This window comes from Desmodus rotundus, chromosome 5 (assembly GCF_022682495.2).
Source record: "Desmodus rotundus isolate HL8 chromosome 5, HLdesRot8A.1, whole genome shotgun sequence".
In the NCBI taxonomy this organism is placed as follows: Eukaryota; Metazoa; Chordata; class Mammalia; order Chiroptera; family Phyllostomidae; genus Desmodus; species Desmodus rotundus.
The window spans coordinates 13,680,108-13,703,066 of NC_071391.1; the positions used below are offsets into that span (position 1 = coordinate 13,680,108).

The window sequence follows — 22,959 nt, forward strand, 5'->3', positions numbered from 1 at the left end:
AGATAGTGGATACAAGGTTTCCAAAATCTAATTTTCACTCAAAAGCTCACTTTTTATCGGTAGCAACAAATACTGATACTGTTTTTGAAGTGACAAGCTCACTTCATTCATTTTGAGAAGACATCTGCCGAAGACCCAACTCGGAGGGGTTTTGTCTGCCAGGTGCTCTTTCAAGTTAAAATAGTGTTCCTTAAAAAAAGGGACGGGCACAGCTTGCAGAAGTGCTTTTCAAGACAACCCTTATGGTTTGGAGTGCCTCATGTACATCTCACATTGTTCACACAGAATATTCAAAAAGACACATACTCGAGGATCTATATAAAATCGATACTTTTTCCTGCATCTTTTGCCGTCATTGCGAGTGCGGCGTGAAGGAGACAACGGCTACGAGTTTGCGTTGGGGCCACTGCCTTGGTCTGTGCTGAGGCTCCAGAAGGTTCACCACCATTGCTTCCGCACCGTCAGCACAGACATTAACACGGCGAAAAGGGCACAAGCCGCGGCAGCTCTAAAATGTATCATTAGGAAAATTGGTTGTCTTGACCTCACCAACCCCTAAAGGGTCCAGCTCCCTTCTCCTCCAGACCCCCAACCACACTTGGAACCCCTGACCCAGCAAACATTCCAAACCCTCCAGTAGAGCAAATGTGGCCTCTGCGGTGTGGCACTAGCTCAGCCTCCTATGCCTGGACACAAACCCTCACCAAGCCAACCTGTTCTCTGCACCCCCTCTGGCTGTGCCTGAGCTCACTGCTGTGTCCCTGCACATGGCCCACCTCCTGCCTGGAATACTGGCTGCCTTCCCCATCTCATACCCAAATCCCACCCGCTCACAGCTGCCCCAGCCAAGAATACATCCCTCCCACTGATAACTTCACACTACCCGTTTGCTCCTCTACCCCTGGGCTCCTGGGAGTCCTGATTCTTTCAAATCCATATGCCTCGTTCTTCCTGCCCACCAGACCACAAACTCCTTGGGGGCCAGGGGCAAGACCGACTGCATCAGGTATGCCAGCCCAGTGCCTGGCAGTATGAGTCCAGTGTTTACCACTGGTCAGCTCAGGAGGAAGGAACAGGGAATTCCGCTGAGGAGGGGCCAAAGCCATAAGGGAAGAGAAGGACTTCCTCCACTCTGGGTACCGCACCCAAGGGCTGACCACAAGACCCTGGCTGGACCAGACCACTTCTCTTTGTTGGGTACAAGGGGATGGCAACAGCTTTTGTTTTAATGGCCACCTTCCTCTCCTCTCCAAAGGATCTGAAGAGTGACAGGTGAGGCCTTTTGGGCCGAATGACACTGCCACTCCATGTTCTCTGTGGCTTTCCGTATGAAACCTGGACAGCAGGATATGGCGACATAAAGCCACAGGGTAAGGGTGGTGGGCAAGGAGGGGAAAGGAGGGATTGCCTCAGATGCTTGGGAGCTGGGTGAGGGCCCTTAGCTCCCAGCTCCTTGCTGACACAGTCTCCCCTTCACTTCCTGGGTCCCTGTCAAGGCCAGGCTCCTGGCAGGTCCTGGAGAAATGTTTGTGGAGCAAATAACTGAGGCGACTGGCGGGCCGCTTGTGGCCCAGGATGGCTACGAACATAGTCCAATGCAAAATTGTAAATTTACTTAAAACAGTATGAGTTTTGTGATTACGTGTACAATGTGTGTAATGTGTGGCCCGACATCTCTTCTCCTTCCGGTGCGGCCCAGAGACGCCAACAGGTGGGACGCCCCTGCACTAGAGCCTCCCCTCCGAGCTGTCCTCCCACTGTTCCGAGAATTCACTCTGCACCACCCACTCACCCGAGACTGGGCCCCTCCTGTCAGCTGAGTGAGATGCGAAGACCTGGGCCTGGCAGTCACTAGGCCTCTCAGCCCCTCTCCCACCACCTTTTCATACGGTTTTGCCTTTTATTTGACAAATATATAACTCCCTCTGGGCCAGACACGGTTCTGAGAGTTTTACAAACATTAACTCAATTTCAGAAAAAATATTATTTTCCCTGTTTTACAGATGACGAAACCGAGGCATAGAGAAATAAAATAACTTGCCTGCAGTCACACAGCTAGGGGGTGGTGGAGTGGGATCCCAACCGAGGAGTCTGCTCCAGGTCTGCGCTCTCACCCCTCTCTGCCTCTGCCTGCGTGTGTCTAACCAAGCGCCGCGGGTCCCCTCGTGCCTGTGCACTTGGCACCTGGGAGTCTCTCGATCAGGAGTGCCTCTTCCACTCAGTGAACTCGCCTTCATCTATTTCCTCTCGTCTTTTCAAAGTTGGCTCAGACATCGGCTCTGCTGGAAAGTTCTCCCCAGCCCCCCTTCCCACTGGGTTAGCTGCTCCCACGCTCAGGCCCTCCTTGGTTATTCTAGGCCATCAGCGCTGGCTTACACATCTGTATCCCCGACCAGACTGTGAGCCCCTGGGACTGGTACTGCTGGTAATTGCATCCCCAGAGTCCAGAAGTGCTGGAAGTGGTTTGAAGAGTGAATGGAGGGAAAAGTGAATGGTCCCGGCTCAGCCTCATGGATCAAGCTGAGAGCAAAGGGCTTCAGGCCAGCACAGGGACCCAGCAGCCGGCAAGCTCCTGAGGCCTTCCTGTCAGCACCAGGTGGGCAAGTTGCTGGTTTGGGCTGAGCTCTTGTGTCTCAGAGGCACACACTGAAACCGACCCCTGATGGGAGTGTTACAAGCCCTCTGCTGGCCCCCACGTCCCGCTTGTCTCGTGACCAGCCTCTCTTATTGCCCTCTCTGCTGTCTGCCGCAGGCTCCCATTCCCCATCTGCCAGGAGCAGCATCCCCCCTCGTTCCTCATTCAAAATTTAACCACCCTCCTGAACCTTCTGGTCACGTTGCTCCCTCCTCTATCCTCTAGAAGATCTTCTCACAACCAGCTGTCAGCCCCTGGGGACCAACCCTGTTCCCAGGCTTCCATGCACCCCACATACAGGCTTTTCCCGCTGGCTTTGAGGCAGAAACTGCCCAAAACCTCTCCGAGTGGTCTTTTCTAAGGATTTGGACTCAAAGGCCCAGAGGGGCTCTGCCTCTGATTAGCTATATGACCTCAAGCCAAGTCTCTTACCCGGTCTGAGCCTCAACTCCCTTGTTGGATAAGTGGGGGGAATACCTGTCATGTCTTCCTTATGGGAGTGTTGCGAGCTTTAAAGAGAAAGTGTTTGTTCCTGGTAACCAATTCCTTAGTTTACCAAAACTTAAAAGAAAGAAACGAACTCCAGAGGCCTAAAACTTAGGATCACCACTTTGGAGCGCGATTTGGCAACAGCTGCCTAAGCTGAAGACACACCATGCTGTAAGCACGCCCTGGTGGGGAGAACGCCCAAGGAGACGTGCGCCAGGACAGTTTCTGAAGGACTGCTTGCGAGGGCAGCAGAACGGCCAACGACCTGGATGCCCACCGACAGGGTGGCGGGCGGGCAAACTACTGCGCACTTACAAAGGGAGTAGAACATGGCAGTGAAAGTGGGTTCACTAGAGCTCGTGTTTCAAGATGGTTCAGTGTCCAGAACAATGGGAAACCGAGACTGAGAACGTGTTCAGTACAAGCGCATATAAATTCAGCGGAAAGCCACATGAAACAGTACTGCATATTGCTACGGACACATACCTATGTAGGGAATCATTTCAGAACTGGCATGGGAATGTAAACACACACACAAGAGGCAGGCCTGCGGTCTCCTCGAGGGCGGGGGACATGGGGGCCTCCAGCACTCTCTACAGTGAACATGGCATGGTGGTTAAGCTCTGACCAAGCTAACTGGTGGTGTGACATTACTCTGGGATTTTTTAAGATTTTATTAATTTATTATAAGAGGGGAAGGGAGGGAGAAGGAGAGGCAGAGAAATATCATTGTGTGAAAGACACATTTATCAGTGACCTCTCGCACGTCCCCAACTGGGTACCTGGCCTGCAACCCTGGCATGTGCCCTTGCAGGGAATCGAACTGGCAACCTTTCCGCCTGTGGGATGATGCCCAACCCACTGAGCCACACCTGTCAGGGCTACTCTGTATACTTTTCTAATTGCAAAATACTTAATGCTTTAAAAATATTTAAAAATAATTTTTAGAAAGACATCTGGGGGAAGAACAGCTCTCTGAGATTGCCGTGGGTCTCCCACGGATGGCATGGAACCGAGTGTATTCCTCACACTGTTAGTAGAAACCCCATGTCGTGGGACAGGAAGGAAGGTCTCCCCCTAAAGGATGCCTTCCAGAGGAGGGTGAGTGGGTGGCAGGTTGTATCAGCCGGGTGTCTGTGTGGGCTGGAGAGCAGGAACCAGCTTGCCCCCTTTCACAACCGCCCCCACCTCAGTGAAATGTCAGCAAGCTGGGGAAGGGGGGCGGAGAGACAGGCAAGCTGTTAACCCAGGAGATGCTGGGGCGTGGGCGGAGAAGGCCCAGGCTCCCAGACAGCTATTTCGGCATGTGCTGCGATTGCAGCACGGGCAGGGGAAGGGCCTCTACGTGGGAGCTCTGAACTGGTGCTCTGCCAGGAGCAAGGGGGAGGAGGCCACTGGAAGGGGGGGGGGGAGGGCTCTGGGGCCCACGCTCTCTTTTCAGATCTCTCCCCACGAGGCGCTGGGTGCTGACAAGGCGCCCTGTGCTCCCCTCCTGAGCACCTCTCCCTAGGCTGCAGGCCACCCTCTGACCCCAGGGTGATCTCAGGGGCTCCTTGAAACACGTCCCTTCGGTCTTCCACTTCCTGTACTTTGAAAGCAAGAGAAAAGGTCACAGACATGCCCCCCCCCCCTGCCCCCACACCATGCAGACCCAGCCAGGGAGCCACAGGGCAACTAGTCTCTACTCAAGGGTCTCCCCGAGCCCAGCCCTGCTCCCCGGGAGGTCAGGATCTCAGTGGCAGTTCTCCCTCAGGGTCCAGGAGCAAACCACTGCATGGGTGTTACTCCATTCCCACACAAGACAAAATTCTCTCAGTCTCATGTGCCCTCACACCCTTTGCCAGGCCCCACCACCTTGGGATGAGAAAATTTTAAAAAGGAAGAAAAGAGTGCTAGTGAGCAGGGCAGCCTGGCGCTGCAAACACATCCTGGAGTCTGGGCTCCAGGGAGAGCTGCAAGATCCTGGCCGTGCCCCTGACCTTGGTTTCTCCTCCATAAAATGGGAATAAAAACAACTGACTATAAGGTTGTTGTGAGGACTACACAAAACTGGATTTCAAAGCTTCTGGCAACTGTTATTTGCTAAAAAAAAGATGCGCTGGCTCATCACTCACCTGGTTGCAGGGGTGTGTAGAGGAAGGTGGGAGTGTGTCCCCCCCGCCCCCCCCCCCCCCCCCCCGCACCAGGCCACAGGGCCCTTGGTCTCACTCAAACCTGCTCTGCATCACCTAACCTTGTCTCTGGAGTCACAGCTGAGGAAGGAGGCAGAAAGGAATGATGGCAGAATGATAGCCCCTCCAGGGAAATGGTCACTACACTGGCCTATCCTTTCCCCAGCTGAAACTGCCATGCAGGCCCCATGCTGAGAGCCACAGAGGAAGCAATCCAGGGGAGCAAAAAATGAGTGCTTGGTACCACTCCGGGGTGCACCCCCACTAATCCCACCCAGGAACAAGGGGAGCTGGTGAGCCTGGATGCAGGCGTAGCGGTCCCCCTTCTTATCCACACTGTCCCCTCCCACGCTGACTTAGAGAATTGCTCAGGCGGCAGTAGCAGCCTCCAGGAGGAGAGGCAGAGGGCAGGTTAAAACCTGCCAGATGAAGATTTCTCAGAAAGCAGGAAAGGCTTTGGGGTCCTGTGACGTGATACAAACTGACATAACCCTGGAGTCAGGGGACTGGCAATGGAGTCCTGGATAAACCTAGCCAGCTGTGAGACCTTGGCCCAGTCAAGGCCACCTCACTGGGACTCAATCTTCAGGGAGGAGGAGGGGTTGGGCCAGGTGACAGGGAAGCTCCTGCTCAACCTGCCTTTTGCCACATTCTGATTGGCTCCACCCTGGTAGCCAGAGTATCAGGTAACTCACAAGTAGGACGTGTCTGTACGTTTGAAGGTCCACCCAGTCTTTGGTGCTAGTGGATAGCAGGAAGGAGAATCTCTCCTTCCCGGCCCTCCCCACAATGGTGGCTGTTGCCCCCTTGTGTTGCTATAGGATACTGCAAGGCAAGTTCACCATCAGCTTCTGGACCTTGAAAGTCTTGTGGTTGTGAGGAGGGTATAGGGATCAGACCTCTGCTTCTCCTAGGGACCAGCACACGCCAAGCCTCTGGGCAGGCAGGCCCACTCACCTCCTCTTCTGCTTGGGTAGTGACTGGCGAATCCTGGAGAGGGCTCCAGGAAGCCAAGGAGGGCAGGCCTGTTTCTTTCTGCTCCCCACCTCCAGCTGCCCAGGGCCTAGCCTTTCTCTGACTGGGGTCACTCAGTCCTTCCTCTGCCTTGCCTGGGAAGACACCCACTCTTGTGCTCTCTTTGCCAACCTGGGAGTCCTGGGCGACTTCGCATCTGAGAGCTGGCCTTTCTGGAGCCTGGCACAGAGAGAAAATGGCAAGAGTTGCCCTCCTCCTCCTGGACCTGTAAGCCAGAGACTGGCAGCTGTGTGGCAGCAGAGGAAGACTGTGACAGTCCTACCCTACCCTGTTCCTGACCTTGGCCAGGTCCGCCCTGGCACAGGACATGGCATAGGGAGCAGGCTGAGTGAGCTGAACTCGGCTCAGCCACCGAGGCCCATTTTCCTTCCTAAACTGGTGGGATCCCAGGGACTCTCTGTCTTGCACCTGCCTCCCTTGGTCACCTGGGTCACTCCCAGTGTAAGCCTGAGCAAGACAAACCACCTAAAGAGGCTCCTTTTGCTCCAGACATGCCGGCGCCATGGACAGATATTCTCATCTCTGAGTGTGAGGCATCCCCTCTCAGTCATTGCAAAACCAACCCAACCTGGGACTGCTTCTGCTCAGGCTGCCCGGGGGGCACCCTCTGCCTGCCTGGACTCGGGGACCATGCCCACTTGGGGCCATGTGGCATCACCTCTAAATGGGACCTATTGTTTCAAACTCGTTCTACAGGTGCATTTCCTGCCCTCGGGGAATGGATGACTTTGAGCACTAATGAAGGGCAGGGGTGGCAGAGCCAGGGAGCCAGCTCCCAGAGACTCTGCAGGCTGAGGCGCCTATGTCTAGATGTTTAAAGGACCAGGGAAGTTCTGATGGCCCTGGGGGCAAAACCAGCTCATCCACAAGCTGTGTGACCTGCCCAGGATCAGGCTGCCAGGACCAGGCCAAAGGATCAGCACGTCTTCCCTCCAGCTCCAGGGCTCTGGAGGACAAGGAGGGGGCAGAGCCAACGTCCCTCCTCTTCGGACTGACCACCCCTTAGGCCAAGAGAATGTGAAAGGTAAGCATGGAGGAAAAGCCAGATGCTCTGGGATTAGGGCACGGCCCATACCCCCTCTTCCGGGAGGGGGCTGGTGGTTCCCAGCAAGGACAGGAGACGTGGGATGGAGCTGGGGAGCATCATGACAGCTTTGTGTCTTACTGGGCTCAAGTAGGGGACAGGGCAAGCTGCTCCCTAGGTTTCAAGAAGGTGAAGCCAGTTGTGAGGGGCTGAGGTGGGCTTTAAGGAAAAGCCTCTTGAGAAAGATGCCAAAGAGGCTGTTCAGAGACTGTTCTACCCGACTGGACCAGGGGAGCAAACACACTGTGCTGCCCAGGTGCCACCACTGCGCCTCCCAAGCCCGCAGCAGAGAGTGCTAATTGGTTATACAGAGAACTTCCCCACTGAGCCTCGATCCGATGCAGACTTCTCAACACCGATCCCGCGGCCACCACCAAGGTATGTCATCCTCGAGGCTTCCTTCTGGCCGCTGTCTACTCACTCAGCATGCCCCTCAGCCCCACGGTTTGAGGTGTGCATGGGAGGGGAGGGGAGCAGGATGGGGGAAAGGCAGAAGGTGGGCATCCGACGGGAGGTGAGAGCAGGTTAGGAATGAGCACGGAGCCTGGGGAAAAGATGGAGGGGTGGGTTCGGCTGGGGCACTGGGGACTTTTGCCTGAGACTGGCAACCAGTAAAGGTAGCAGGACTAACTAAACAGTATTAAAGAGGCAGTGCCCAGGGCAGGCGCACTGTTCCAAATGCTTGTCCTTGCCCCCCAGCCCCCATCAAAGCGAAGGGAGGTCAGCCCCCGTGGGCATGTGATTCTCTGCGTTCCCAGGCCTGTCAGGGAAAACTCTTTTCCTCCACTGCCCCCTCCCCAACTCCACTGGGTTTTCCAAATGTATTCATTTCTGAATGTTCCACTGCCCCGGCACAGGGCTACCACACAGAAGGCACTCCTTACGTGCTTCTGGAGGTGCTTCAGGCCTTCTTCTCATTAAACATCCTATTGGATCACTTAGCAGCCCCAGAGTGATGTAAGCTGTGGTTCGCAAACTTGGTAGCACATCAAAAACATGTGGGAAGCTGTGAAAAAAACGTCCACATCCCACCTCCAGTCACATATGCCAAGGATAAGATCTAGGGATTTGTATTTCCGACAGGTCCCTAGGTCATTGTGACGTTTGGGAACCTGATATAGAAAAAGGGGTGTGGGTTTTGGAGTCAGACTAGAGTTCAAATTCTATCTCTGCCTCTTTTCTACGTGACCCTGGGAAGACTCCTTACAGCTTTTGAGTCTGTATTTTTCTCATCTATAAAAATGGAGAAATAACACCTATCCCGCTTATTTTAGAGAACTACGTAAAGGTATTTGTTGTTTTTCTTGCTTCTTGTTCTTTCTCCTGAATGTGCCTGAGATCCCTACACCCACAAGCCTGTACCCATCAGAAGGGGCACAGCCTGGGTCGGTAAAGCCCAAGACTTGGTACCCTGTGGGCAGGGACAGGAAGCCTCTGGCGGAGCCCCTCCCTCCCCGTCTGAAGCCTGTGAACACTGGAGGCTACATCCTGCAGGGCTGGGTGTAAACTGCTCGCTCCATCTTGCAGCGCTTTGGGTGACAAAACAAGAGGTAGTGGAAGCTTTGCTCCCGTCCCCATTTCATGTGACACCGAAGTCCCCATGGCTTCACAAGAGCACTCAGAGCTCCATCTGCCAGTGTGAGGCTCCAGGCCTGTGGGCGTGCTTGGCAACACAGTGCAGGTGCAAAGAGCAGGGCCCTGGCTAGGGTGAGGTGGGTGGAGGGCATAGGTCAGCACTACAGGGATGCCAACCAGCACAACGGGAGAAGAATGCCCATGTTCGTGGTGGTAAAGTCTACCCTGGGAAGAGACAGGGTAAAGCTCATGGGGGCCAAATGCCACGAAGCCCGGGCAACTGAAGAAAAGTGAGCGGGAGGCCTTGGGCAGACTCCAAGCGGTCAGAGTCCAGTATGAGTTGGCTTTGGGGTCCTTAGCTGATTGGCCGCAAGCTCCTCAGCCAATGGAGGGCAGGGGGGCAGTCAGGAGAAAGTCCAGGGAGCCAGGTGGGGTACTCATGGGGCTCCACCTTCCCTCACCTTACACAAGGGCCGCACCAGCAGGAAGCGGCTCCCAGACAGTTCGGCACACATGACACGAACCGCCTGCACTCACTCTTTCCACACCCTCCCCCGGTTCCTCACCAGGGTCTCGGTCAAAGCCCTGTTACTGGCACAAGATGGTGACATTTGGTGTGCAGGGGAGGTGGGCAAGATGGAGCTTAACAGTCAGCACAGATGCCAGACTGCAGCCCACCCCATCCCTTTTCCAGAAAGGAAGGACTGAAAGGTAGGGGGAGAGGTCCCTATGCCTAGCAGAGATGGAGGGTGGGGTCTCTCTGCTAATTAAGAGTACAGTAGAACAGGTGGCCAGGCACCCCCAACTCCAAGGAGAGGCTTACAATGTTGAGCGATTCAATCAGTGACCAGGGCTCCAGGACAGGCGTGTGCCCTATCAGTATCAGCAAGGCCATGTTCTACAGATGTCACGACGTGGTGGTAGGCAACGGGCCCCCCCTGAGGTCCAGGGGAGCGGCCAGATCCCCCACCTCACCGGGGCCAGGAGGCTCAGAGGGGACCCTGTTCTATCAGTGCCAAGAAGGGGTGAGTGACCAGTCCTGGGGTCCTACCTGCTGGTGGCAGGGGGTTGAGGTGATCCTGCCTCCCTGCTGGAGAGTTGGAAGCTGACCCTGCCTTGGTACCACGAAGGAGGCGCGCTAAGTTGCCGGTGCCAGGGAATGATCCCCACTCGGTGCCAGTGCCAGGACGCTGGAGGATGACCCCCACGCGGAACCCACGCCAAGACAGCCCATACCGCCAGTGCCCGGCAGAGACCTCCACTCAGTGTCAGCACTAAGTGGCCGGGGAATGCCTCCCGATGTCAGGCGCAGTATCCGCCCGGTGCTGCGGTGCCCTCCCCGCCGCCGCCCCGCTCACCTATGCCCGAAGAGCCGCAGCCCTGGGAAGCGCCGCTTGCTGAGGCGCCGCGGCGTCTTGTCCGGCTCGGGACAGGTGTCGCGCTCGGAGCCGCTGGACGAGGCGGAGGCCGACTCGGAGTCGCTGCTCCGGGCCTCGGGGCTGCAGTCCCGCGGCTCCATCCGGCCCTAGCCCCGGCCGGCGGCGGGTCCGCGGGAGACGTCCATGCCGGGCCGGCGGCCGGGGCTCAACACGCCGGCTCCGCGCCGCCCGCCGCGGGCATGGCGCGCGCTCGCTCTGCCCGCCCCGCGCCGCGCGCCCCCGCGCCCCACACCCAGGTGCCGGGGAAGCGGCCGCCGCCGCTCCAGGAAGTGCCGCCAGCCGCGGCCGCAGGACCCCGCATAGCTGGCCGGGCTGCTGCCTGCCCGCCGCCGAGCACGCCCCCTCGGTTGCGCGGCGGCACCCACCCGCGGCGCCCTCTGCTGGCCGCCGGCCGCTCAGCAACCCTCCTCGGCCCCTCCGAGGGGGCGGGGCCTAGGGCGGGATAATCGAGGCCCCGCCCCCAAACCTTCGGCTGGTCCGCGGGTATCCCACAGAATCTTCTCCCTGACACAGACGCACTGCGCCCACCCGGACACATATAATACTTTCCTCCCCTTAACCCCCCTCCCCCAGCAACAACCTACCCGATCGCTAGTGAACACCCTTGAGGGTGACTGTCACCTCCTCCCCCCCCACAGCCACAAGGAATAGACCCCTCTCTCGAACACCCAGTTACTGGCTCACAGCCACTCACACGATCTCCGCCCTTACCCCCTTGGCTCTCCCAAATCACACCCAAGGGAACAAAAGTCGCACAGCGCTTTCCAACAAACACGACAATTACGTTCACTCACTACTCAAACTAACACTTCCAATTCCAGCCTCACACTCAGAAGTGTATACCAGGACCAACGTTACACCAAAGTGACCCTCGCACACTCTAACAAAGAACACACACTTTTCTCACACAAACTCACCTTTCCACAGCTATTCACAGTTGCTTCTAACCCTTTTGCACACTCCTAACAAATAGCATTTTCCCAAGACAATGTCCAACAAAACCTGTAGATCTCTTACATTATAGGAATCACCTGCACACCTTTTACACACTCATCAAAACACATGCATAAGGACCACACTCTTATTCACCAACATACACACCCACATAGAACATGCACACCTTTCTCCTGTGCACAAACACCCCCAGGACAACGGTTACACATTGCCACATCTCTCTTACACACACATTGCCCACCGGAAATAGGCCTCTCAGACACACACACAAACACCCCTAGATAGTGAGGTTTGTCCCTTCTAAAGATGAAGAAGCCCTGGCTGGGTGGCTCAGTCAGTTAGAGCATTGCCACAGTGCACCAAGGTTGCAGGTTTGATCCTGGGTCAGGGGGCACATGTAGGAATCAACCAATGAACGCATGAATAAGTGGAACAACAAATTGATGCTCCTCTCTCTTGCTCTAACATCCATTTTAAAAAATAAACAAACAAAGATGAGGAACCAAGGCAGCACAGCACAGGTGCTGGGGAACCAGCAGCTCGGCAGCTCCAGTAGCCTCAGCAGGGATGACAAAGGGAGGCCAGGAAGCTGGAGAGCATAGTCTTCCTCCTCCCAAACCCTGCCACCCTGATGCCCACGTCAGGTGCCCGCTGTTTCTGTTCGTGCTCCTGTCTGCAAAGCCACATCCTGTGTCACCTTCACTTTTACCCTTTCCTCTGGGGTACTGGCTGCCCATTTTCCAGCCTCAGGCAGCCACATATAGACAATGCTGGGAGCTGTGACCTTTGGGAAAGCCTGCGGTTTTGAAAAATAGCCAGCACTCAGAAGCTTAGAACCTTCTTCCAGCTTCCTTAAAGTTTCCTGTGGGCCTGGAGGTCTGAACAGGGAGGTGGGATACCAGCCCACCAGCTAGCCTCAGGTGCCAGGATGGCCAGGACAGTGAAATCACCAAGTGAGCCTCATGCTGTCCTCCTGCGGTGCATGGGCCCCTTTGGAAAACTTTTCCGATGGTTCTGACACCAAATTCTGAGGGAGGAGACCAGAAACAGCTGAAGACCCCACTGAGTTTGCACGACGCCTCATAGCATCGACTGCCTTATTCCTGTGGGGACTTCTCTTCCCAGATCCCCCTGCTGAGCACGCCTTCAACACTTAAGCCTCCTGCGAACTCAGCCCTCCACCACACCGCCCCCCAGCAATTCAGACATCAGAGTTCCCCTCATCCTTCTGAGAACCCCCTTGCTTTTCCTGAACCTCTGCAGAGCTGCCGGACAACGAGCGGGGTGGGTGACCCCGCTTCTGCCATAAGCTCCATCCCAGATAAAAGACTCATAGAGGGCTGGAGGTGCCCATTCCCGGGCCACCCTGAGTACCTACTGTGTCTGGGGGGTCGCGGCTGGGATCTGTGGCACGTCCCAGGAGCGGTAGCGCCACATCTGCCTCAATGCCCCTGGCCTTTCCCCTTCTTCTGTCCCCAGTGCTTCCGCGGGGCCCAGAGCTGTGGCCTCATCGCAGCCTCCCGGGGTACTGTGGCCGGCCCCCAGTACGCTCATCCTGCCGGCGACTCTCTTCCTCTTTTGGCACTTCCTGACCGGGGGCCCTGCGAGAGGCCAGCTGACTGCCCCAGCAGAGGACCAGGGACCTGGCAGGCGCCTTCCGCTGGCTGGGGCAGGAGGCTGGCTGGAAGAGGAGCTGCGCGGGAGAGCAAGAGGCAGGTGAGGACAAGCCCAGCCCAGCAGCCAGGAGACAGCCTCAAGAATCGGAGGCTGCTAGGCAGCCACCAGACCTGCCCAGGCTGGAATTTGAACCTCAGCCTCAGGCTGGCCTTCCTCTCCACTTCACCTCTTGGATTTTCACCTCTTGGTCCTGCTGAGGTCTCCCGCTTCATCACAACTACCGGGTGTGCTGGGGGGCGGTGCTCAGCACACCCACAGCTCTCTCTCCTTCACACCTCTGTGAGCGGCACAGCATCTAACAAGGGCCAGTCGCATGGGACAGGGGCAGAGCAGAAAGAGGAACCAGAATGGAGCTAGAAGATGTGGGCCAATCATGTTTCTGCCACTTACCAACTGTGTGACCTGGGTCAGGTCAGAGAGGTTTACATTTCTGAGTCCACCTTAAACCTTTCTGGAGTAAGGTAGGAAGGAAGTAAACTAAACAGATAAACCTGTGAATACGTGTGTCAGGGAGCTTTTCTGAAGCCTCAGTTTTCATATCTGTCAGATGGAAGGAGGGCGAGAGTAATAATTGACCTCATGGCATTTTATGAGGGTTTTAATAAGAGGTGAAGGGGTTTATAAAGTGAATTCATTCTGTAACTATTTACTGAGTGCCGTCTATGCATCAGGCGCCGTGTCAGACTACATAGCAGTGAGCACAGAAGCAGGGATGTAACTATAGAGCTTAGATTCTAGTGGGAAGACATCTAGGAAGCAAATAGTATATGAAATAATGTCAGGTAAATGGGATGTGTTATAGAGAACAAATGAGGCCAAAATGAAGGTGGAAGAGAATGATGGGGGGGTGCCACTTTGGTAGGGGGATTGGGAAAGCCTCTCTGAGGAGGTGACCTGGAGAACAGACAGGAGTGAATCAAGAGCAAATGACGTAACTGCCCCGGAGCACGGCATTCGAGGTCCTGAGGAAGGAATGTACTTGATGTGTTTGCAAAGCTACCTCACTGTGCTGGGCTCTGGGGCCACCAGGAAGGGTTAATACGTATATAGTAAGGCACACACTTACTCTTTGTTATCAGGGTTGTTTCTGGGATGGAGTCGTACCTTCTCCCAGCACTCTTTAATCACACTGCTCTATAATTAGTTTGTTTTTTGTAGATCTGTATGTGTTTGCTACCCCAGGAAAGCTGTAAATTTCTCGAGGACAGAAACGGTGTCAGTTCAGCTCAACAAACGTTTGTGCCGCGGCACCTGCAGACGTGGGAGGGCACGCAACACCATCCCGGCCCTCAGAAACCTCCATCTGGTGCTGCGATCACCTTTGTGTCCCTCGTGACTGGAATATCGTATTTCTCAGTAAATATTTGTTTAATAAATCGGGCTATACCATGAATAATTAGTACTCAGTACTGATAGAACAAGAGCTAATATTTCTTGGACACTTCTGTACCAGAAACCTTTGGGTCCTTATAATGACCTTAAGAGACAGGTCCTGTTATTTTCCTTTTACATCTGGGGACACTGAGGTACAGACTGTTAAGCTCGTTTTTCCAAGGTCACCCAACTGATAACTGGTAGACGTAAGAATCTGTGCCCTTTAATAAGACATTCAATTGCCCCTCTAGGGTTGGGGACATGGCCAAGTGATGCCCCTGAGGCTTAGCACCTGCTTTTCCAGCACCCGCTTTCCCTTCCAGCCCATCATCTCTGAATCCCTCAGGGTGGGACCTGTATACTGTGGCCCATCAGAAACTCTGCCAGCCAGGCCAAGGACTATTCTAGAAGACTTGCAAGGCCCTGTGCTCCTCTCCCAAGGATTCTGCAAGTAGCTCGAGCAGTTAAACAGAGGAAATGGGGCTGGGCTTGTTTTCCAGCTGCAGCTTCTGGCAGCTCTGGAGCGAGCAGCAGAGAGCAGGAAATGCGGCTCCTGGAGGGGAAGCGGGCGGGCTGGAGGCTCTTGGAGGCAGAGCAGTCCTCCTGACTGCGGGACCAGGGTCCTCTCGGGCTTGTCCTCCTCGAAGCTGTCGATACTTTCCAGGTTGGGGGGAAGGGAAGGGCAAGGCTGGGAGGGACAGGTACACAGGGCTGGGGCAGATGCCCTTGGCAGTTCCTAGGATAACATGTGCCAGCATTGGGGAGCTGGGGACCCCTCAGAATCCACCCAGATACACACAGGAAGAAGAATCTAGGTGAGAAAATTATTCTGGGCTTTGTTGAGGCCCCAGAGGGTGAGGTGTTCTACTTTCTGTGGCCTGGATGATTAAGTGGGAGCTGGGGAAAAGAAATGTACCAGGGCACCGAACACTCACACCAGGATCTGGACAGCCTCCGCTCTCAAAACCAGCCAAGCTGGCCTCCTTGGCCTGACCTTCAAGGCTCCTTATGTTCTGGTTCCTTTCTTTTTTGCCTCTTTGTTCAGGCTTTCCCTGCGGAAAGAGATTTTCCTCTGCTCACACCAGGCTGGTGCCCACCTCACAGTAGGTGTTCAGTTAACATTTCTTCCCTCTTTTTTCACACTTCCTTTAACATGCGCCCTCACCCTTGCCATGGCATTCTGCCTCTGCTGCTTCCTCGCCCTGTCGGCTCATAACGTTTGACCAGTCAAAACCTCCATCCTTCAAAACCCCAGCCTATCAAGCAAAAGTGGGAAGGTGAAGAGAGGCCCAGACCAGGGTCCACTGGTTCAAACTCCAGCCCTTCCTGTGTGCCCGGGCACGTCACTTAACATCCAGGGCTGGATGATGAACCAGATGATTTTAAAGGTCTCGTTTGGCTCTGACAGTTTTATCTGAATAAACTTCCTTGATCTCTAGGTTTTCGCTCATTCATTTGTTTGACAGTATTTTATAAATACTTACTAAGAGTCAGATGCTGCTCCAGAGCCAGCACCCCCACCCCACTGATTCATCCCTGACTCTCACGTGTGTTCCCAACAACAGCCCTGTGTCAGGTGACCTTTTGTGCACATTAGTCTTGTCTCCTTACAGGATTCCTGAACCGTCTGTCACTCCTAGCTCTGTACCAGGGGCAAGGGTACGCTTAGTAACTTCCTATGGAAGTTGAATCGAGCTGAACATAGGTGTCCAACAAGCTGAGCAGAGGGACGGGAACTGGCTTCCTGTCGGCATGAATGGCTGTGGGGAGACATGGGGGAGTTTTTGAGTCTAAGTTCCTTCCCAGAAGCTAAGCCTGTGATCCCGGTGCCTGCTGAAGCCCTTGGAAGCAATCCTGAGCCCAAGAGCCCCAGCTGATTGCCAGCTGGGCCCAGGGGCGGGGCCTCTGGCACTGCCCCCACCCCCAACACAGGAGACAGAGGTCCCTGAGTTGGACTGCAGGTGCCACTAGCTGGAGACTGAAGGAAATTTGATTAGGCTCCTTCTGCGTAGCCTCATTAAAGTCACGAGCAGGAGGAAATCTGGAGGAGGGGCTTGAGACCCTCTCCCTCTGGGGCAAGAGAGCTGTGGGAGCTCAGCAGTCAGAGGTGGACCCTCAAATCACCATGCTCTCTCTCAGAGACTGTCCTTTGGCACCTCCCAGGTCCCCGGGTTGGAGGTGAGAGGAGTCTGAAGGGCTCTCCCCTCACTCTGGGTCAGCGGGGTGTGCCCTAAAGGGCCTCCTTTTGACCCCATACTGGTCTGTAGCCCAAGCCCTTGGCCGCCCACCTTCCAACACCCCCCCCCCCCCCCCCCCCCCGGCTGCAGCTCCTGGACCCCGACAGCAAGCAGAGCCACCTTTCAGCTGCTGCACCCCCTGTCCTAGTATCCCTCCCAGGAATATGTGCACTTAGGACAGAGCCAAAGAAAAGACCCTTAAGCAAGAAACTCCAGACTTTTAAAAGTAAAAAGGGCTGTGGAATGAAACCCCCCTGAGTCTGGATCCTGGCTCTACCAGTTAGTGGCTGTGCGACCTTGGAAAATTGCTTAACTTCTCTGAGGCTCAGTTTCTTATCTGTAAGACGCTGCCCAGGGGCCCTCAAATCCCCACCTACTCTATGCACCCCGCTTAGTTTTCCTTCCCCAAACATCTGTAGCTTCAGAGCATCTGTAGGTCAGGCACAGTGGAGCCCAGCAGAAGCCATATTTAGTTCCAATGCCTTCCCCTCAACCCCTTTGGGAGTTTTTGAAGAGAGGTCTCCCCCAGCCTGTGCTAACCCATGTCCTTGGGACCTGGGCCCCTGAGGAGCTTCTCCGAATGCTCTGCTCTGAAACTGCACCGAGGTGAAAACAAGATTCCAACCCAGGCTCCCTGTTGTCTGGCCCAAGGGCCACGTTCTCAGCAGCACACCAGAGAACCTGTTCAAATGCCTTTAGTCCTCCCAGCTGCCCTCGAAATGCCCACACGGCGTGTGCCTGCCCTTGTGTGGGTGGTGGGGAGCATGGGCTGCTGGGGGTGGGGGGCAGGTCCCAAGCACCCTGTGTCAAAATAGGATGGGATAACATCCTCTCCCTGGGATCCTAATCCCTCACTGCTTCCTTCAGGACGGGGCTGGCCCCACTTCCGGGCACTGCCCTGAGTGGCCTTTGACTCACTTGTCAGCAAGAATCTCAGGTCCCTGCGGGGAAGAAGGAGTTCCAGGCTGGGCCTGGGCCCCGCCCTTCCCAAAGAAAGGAAAATAGATAGACCCCCAGTTTCCGACTTCCTCTGGCCTTGGGGCCCCCTCCTCCTCTCCACTTCAGCTCTCTGCCCCCGGTTTTTGCATTTTTAATTCAGGACAGAATGTGATCTCTTGCAGCTCCTTGCTTTATCCTGTTGCTATTTAAATTACAAATCGGCCCCATCTCCCTGTCACTCTTGGGTTATTTTTAGCTCCTGGTAAATAGCAGCAGGGAGAGTTGGATCAGGTGCCCCTCCCTGGAGGAGTTGTATGCCTGCTGCCAAGAGTCTGCAGCAGGGGGCACTCTCCCCTGCCAGGTGTCTCCCCCAGCTGCTTCCCCCCCAGCTCCTCTGTGGGGGTGGAGGGGGCAGGGGAGGACTGCAGGCTGAGGCATGCACACAGGCCCAGTCCCTGCTGTAAGTCTCCACGAAGCTCTGCCACCCCCAGGTCTCACCATCACCCATCGCTCGGGGCCAATCTCCTTCAGGGGCCTTGCTGGACCCCCAGACCCACAAGGAGGTCTACCATGGGGGTGGGGCGCAAAGGATCTTCTAACTTGTGTCTCAGCCCTGCTATGAGTCAGGAATTTTACATCACTTATCTTGCTGATCTCCCCAGCCACCCTTTTGTGTGGGTATTAGTGTCCCCATTTTCCATATGAGGAAACAGGGTCAGGGGTGAAAGTGGCTTATCCAGCTAGGAAGGGGCAGGGCTGGAATTTGAACCCAGGTCTCTCTGACCTTGAAGCCTGAAAGCCTGTGCATTGCACTGCCTCTCTCGGTAAAATGCATGTGCTGTTTGCCCAATGCCCAGGTGGATTCCCAGTGCCAGTGCCAGCTGTCTTTCCCTGGGCTTATCCTGTCCCATCTACCGGATCAGGGGTTGGCAAACTCTGCCTCACGGCCACAGGCAGTCTGCTGCCTGTTTTTGTAGGGATGTGAGCTAAGAATGGTTTTTACAATTTTAAATGGTCGGAAAAAAGCACAAAAGAATAATATTTGTGACAGTGGCAATGACATGAAATTTAAAGTTCAGTGTCTATAAATAAAGTTTTGCTGGAACCTGGCCATGCTCCTTCGTTTACATATTGTCCATGGCTGCTTCTGTGCTACAATGGCAGAGCAGAGTGACAGAGAGCATGTCACCTGCAAAGCCTAAACTCCTTACTGTCTGGCCCTGTGATGAGTCCTACTTTTGTAGGGTGAGTCCCTTCAAGGGAAGGGACTGTGCCCCATACTTCTGTGCCATACGGTGCGGGGCCCAGGGCCAGAACTCCAGACAAAGGTGCTGGTTTTCCCTCAAGGCCCCGCTGGGGCCACACAGCCTCCTCCAGCACAGGGAAACGCCCTGCCAGCCACACCCCAATGGTTCAGCTTCTTCACAGGGGAAACCGGTGGTTTCCAAATCAGCCTGATTATCAGAATTACCCTGGAGAGGTTGTTAAAGTTGAGATGCCCAGGCTCAGCCCTAGACCACCTACATTGGGATCTGCAGGGATGGGGCTTGAGAAATTATTTGAAAAGAAATCCCCCAGGTGATCTGGTTAGGGAACCCAAGCTCTGCATCTCTGACTGGTCCTTTCAGACCAAACCCCGTGTCCCTTGAACCCCTCTGGCTTTTTCCAGGCTGGACACCGCTCTCCAGTGGTCTCGAGCCCAACCTTGACACTTTAGAACTTCCTCCAATGTGTGGGAGACACCTTTCCTCACACCCAGAGGCAGATGGAAGATGTCCGCCCCTTCCCCGCCCCCTGCAAGAGTTTCTACTGGCGCAAATCTGCCATCTCTCCCTTCGCATAAAGCAGCTGTCAGGCTGGGGGGTAAAGGGAACTTATTTTCCAGTAACTCCCCACATCCCTAAAATCTTCTACTGTCCTGCTGACAAGCCCGTCCGCACCTACCTCAGAGGCAGCCAGGCCTCGATCCTGTTTCCCCGTCCGCCCCTCGCCCTCAGATATTTTTTGCCCCCGCATTTTGGTCCCTTTTCTCTGTGTGAAGGGCTTTCAACTGCTTTTCTTAGCAACTCACAGCGGGGTGGGAGGTTCAGCTGTGAGCCAGAGCGGCTTGGAACTGTGGCAAGCGGAGGATGTGAAGAGGGCCACTGTGGGCCTGAGCTCTTGCCAGCCCTGGGCGGCCTGGGCGAGGAGAGCTTGCAACGGTCGTCAGCCCACTCAGAGCCGCAGCCTCGTGGGAGGGCTTGGCCAGATAGCACAGTTCGTTCCCTGGGCCTGGGAGGGTTTTTGAGAGCCCAGGGCTGCTGCCTCCTTCACGGAGTTTTTCTGCCCCCTCCCCAGGGCCCTCTCTCCTTGCCTTGCTGCCTTGTCTAGTCTGGCTCTGGTCCTAAGCCTGGGCTCCTGGCCTAACCTGGGTGTGAGGAGGGGCCTTTCCTGATTGGCCCCGGGGGTGGCGGCTGGAGCCCGTCCTGGCGCTATCTTCTGCAGGCCTCACACAGGTGACTCAGAGGTCTCTGGATACCTTCGCAGCCAGAGAGGAGCCACAGCTTGGTCACCCTCTGTTCTTAGTGACTAGAGGCTCTAGTTTGGGCTGTGGAAGGCCCTCCATTCAGGGACCACCCTGGGAGTCCCAGCCTTGCAGCTGCTTCTGTGTGTGTGTGTAGCCTCTTCCCTCTTGGCTTTGTAGTTTTTCTTTGCTCCTCACCCTCTAAGGCTCTACCCCACTCTGGCCTCCTTTCCAGCTTTAGATACTATTTGTCCCTGACCCACAGCCAAGGAAAAAAATCCGAGGGCTACCCCGTATGGTACAGGTGAAGACCTGAGGTCCAGAGAGATACTGTCTAGCTTGAGCATACTCAGTGAGTCCCTGGCAGAAGTGAGAATTCAAGCCAGCTCTCCTGATTCCCAGACTAATATTTCTTCCAGGATTCTATGTTCTTTGCCCCACCTCCCGTCAGTCGGTCGCCTGTGCACTCTGTCCTCCCCCAGGGGACTCTCAAGGGCTCTTCTATCTGCAGCCAGAAGGCATGAGGCAGATAATGCTCTCCTCCCCGCATGGTGCTCTGGGAGAACTTGGTAATGGAGCTCAGTGCACCTCTGATTCCTTAGGTACCCCCAAAAGTGAAGGCAGGGCCCATGGGAACCTAAGCTATTTCCCATTTATTCTGAGCATCTCACTTTGTGATGGTGAAGCGCCCCCCCTTCTTCCCCATCTTCCCCCAAGTGATGGAGGCCCGATGACTTCAGAGCCATTAAGAACATAAAGGCCCTTCGAGCTCTCAGGGCTGGGTTGGTTTTATGAAACACCTTCCCAGAAGTCCCAGGGAGAAGCAGGCAGCCTCAGATGCTCCCCAAGTCCTCTTGGTTGTAAACAGACAGGAGAATTATCCTCTCTAACCAGGCTGATGGTGTCAAGGACTGCAGATGCCTCAATGTCCCTGCTGGACCCTCTAAAGGAGGTCACTCTGGGCCAGGACCTTTACAGGGGCAGCAAGTCCAAGTTGAAGCTGAGGTCTGAGAGAGGAGGGGGAAGGTAAGGGCTACCTCTGCCTTGCCTTCCACCCCCTCCACAGATGCCCTGTCTATGGAACAAAGTTACCCACCCTTGTGTGAGAGGCAGCCCTCCCTCATCCCCTCCCAGGTCATAAAAGTGACTTCCGGGCCCATCCTGGCTGATTCCTCTAGGGAACCCCCAGGCAGAGGTGGCAGGGCAGGGAGGCTGGGAATCTTTCATAGGCAGAAGACCATTTAATTAAGATGATGTCTTAAGGTTGGGGGTTTGAGGTTCAGTCTGCCACGGAGGATGCCAGTGACGGCCTGCTGGGGCCAAGGAGTCCAGGAGGGGGTTCCTTTTCCATCTCTAGGCAGCAGGGTCTTAGCTGTGGTGGTAGAGGGCAACTCAGTCACTCCTAAAGCCAGCGCCTAGCACAGGGTCAGCCCACAGGAAAGCTCAGGTAAGGCCTATTGAATGAATAAGGGGTCCCTCTTTCTCGCAGAAGAAGGGCCAGGGAGTGTGTCCCAGCTGGCCCCAGCAGACAACGGTTTGTAAGGATCATGTCTTGGTTGGCGTCCCCTCACTGCCCGGTACAGTGCCTGGCACACAGTCGGCACCAGTAATTCCACGTTGGATGAATAGGGCTTTCACTGTTCATCCAGAGAAGGGGTCCCAGAAGCTCCCTCTCGCCCCTGCACACGGAGGGCAGACCCCCCATTCGTAGTCCTCTCTCAGCCCTTGGCATCAAGCAAGCAGCTGGCGCTCAGCGAATGCCGACTGAAACGGGGCGGGGGGTGTGGGGGTCCTGGGCGCCGCGCTCCCCTCTGCCCCCTTCTTACCTGTAAGACACTTGCTTTTGCAGGTGCATCTGGCGGAACCGCTCCTCCACCGGGGCCCCTGGGGTCGTGCCCCGGGGTCCCTCGGGCCACAGCTGCGAGACCTCGGCTTCCTCCCCCCGCCGGCAGCGTCGCCGCACCACCTCCTCCTCCGCCGGCCGGCCGCCGCTAGCCCTGTCCCCGCGGGGCCCTCCGCCGCCCGGCCCCTCGGCCATCCCGCGGCTGCCCTCTTCCCGCCGCTCCTGCGGCCTTTCCGGGTCCCCGCTAAAGTTCGTCTCCCTTTCTCCTGGGCCCAGGGAAGCGAACGTGGCGAGAGGGGAGCGCTGGGTCCCTCGCGTCCCTCCCGACGCCCGGGCTCCGACGACAACGGGAGCAGCGAGATGCTGGGCGCGGGGCCTGGGAAAGGCGGCTGGGGTCCTCCCGCGCCTGGGGAGGGGGTCCTCGGTGGGTGTCGGGGTGCTGCGTGGTGCGCTCTGGGGCGCCCCCCGGACGGCTGGAGCCGGAGCGGGAGCTGGAGCGCAGCGGGAGCCGGGGCGGCGAGATCGCTCCTGCAGCCGCCGCCTCTGCCAAGCGCCGGAGTGTCACCTTAGAGACACTCGCAGGCCCGCGGGGTCCGGGGGCGGGGAGGGCGCTGCCCCGCCCAGCCAGCCCGGCTCCGGGCCAGGAAGGAGCGAGCCCGGCCCAGCCCGCGGTGGGTACGAACACTGCCGCAGGCGCGAGGCTGGGGGTGCAGGGCGCCCGCGGGAGACCATTCCTGCCCCCCTCCCCCCGCCCCCGGTATTCTGCCGCTCGGCAGCTGCCAATCACCTCCCGCCCGTCACTCAGAGCCTGTGATACCCACCCCCTCCCTCGTCCCGCGCTTTCCGGCCTCGGCGTTTGCAGCGGCGGGCAGGTGGAGGGGCGCGGGGGCGGAGACAGGAGAGGGCTTTAACCCCGTCTGCGCCATCGGAATTTAGAGGCCCAGGTCCATTTGGGGAAGGGGAGCCTACTCAGGGATGCCTTGCATTTGGAGATGGACCCGATC

General features: G+C 56.2%; 1 protein-coding gene across 6 annotated transcripts in view; it reads right to left on the minus strand.

Moving 5' to 3' along the window:
- The window catches only part of DGKZ (diacylglycerol kinase zeta), a 40,904-nt gene extending 18,376 nt beyond the window's left edge, over positions 1 to 22,528 (minus strand). For 2 of the 6 annotated variants that reach the window (XM_053925341.2, XM_053925339.2), the window contains exon 1: positions 10,348 to 10,717. In XM_053925341.2, the coding sequence (XP_053781316.1) occupies positions 10,348 to 10,508 (161 nt within the window). In that variant the 5' untranslated portion in view covers positions 10,509 to 10,717. Of the gene's footprint in view, positions 1 to 10,347; positions 10,718 to 12,760; positions 13,082 to 21,938 lie in introns of those variants that run through there. The other 4 variants (XM_053925337.2, XM_053925336.2, XM_053925338.2 and 1 more) reach the window with 4 other exon arrangements.
- Positions 22,529 to 22,959: the final 431 nt, after the last annotated feature.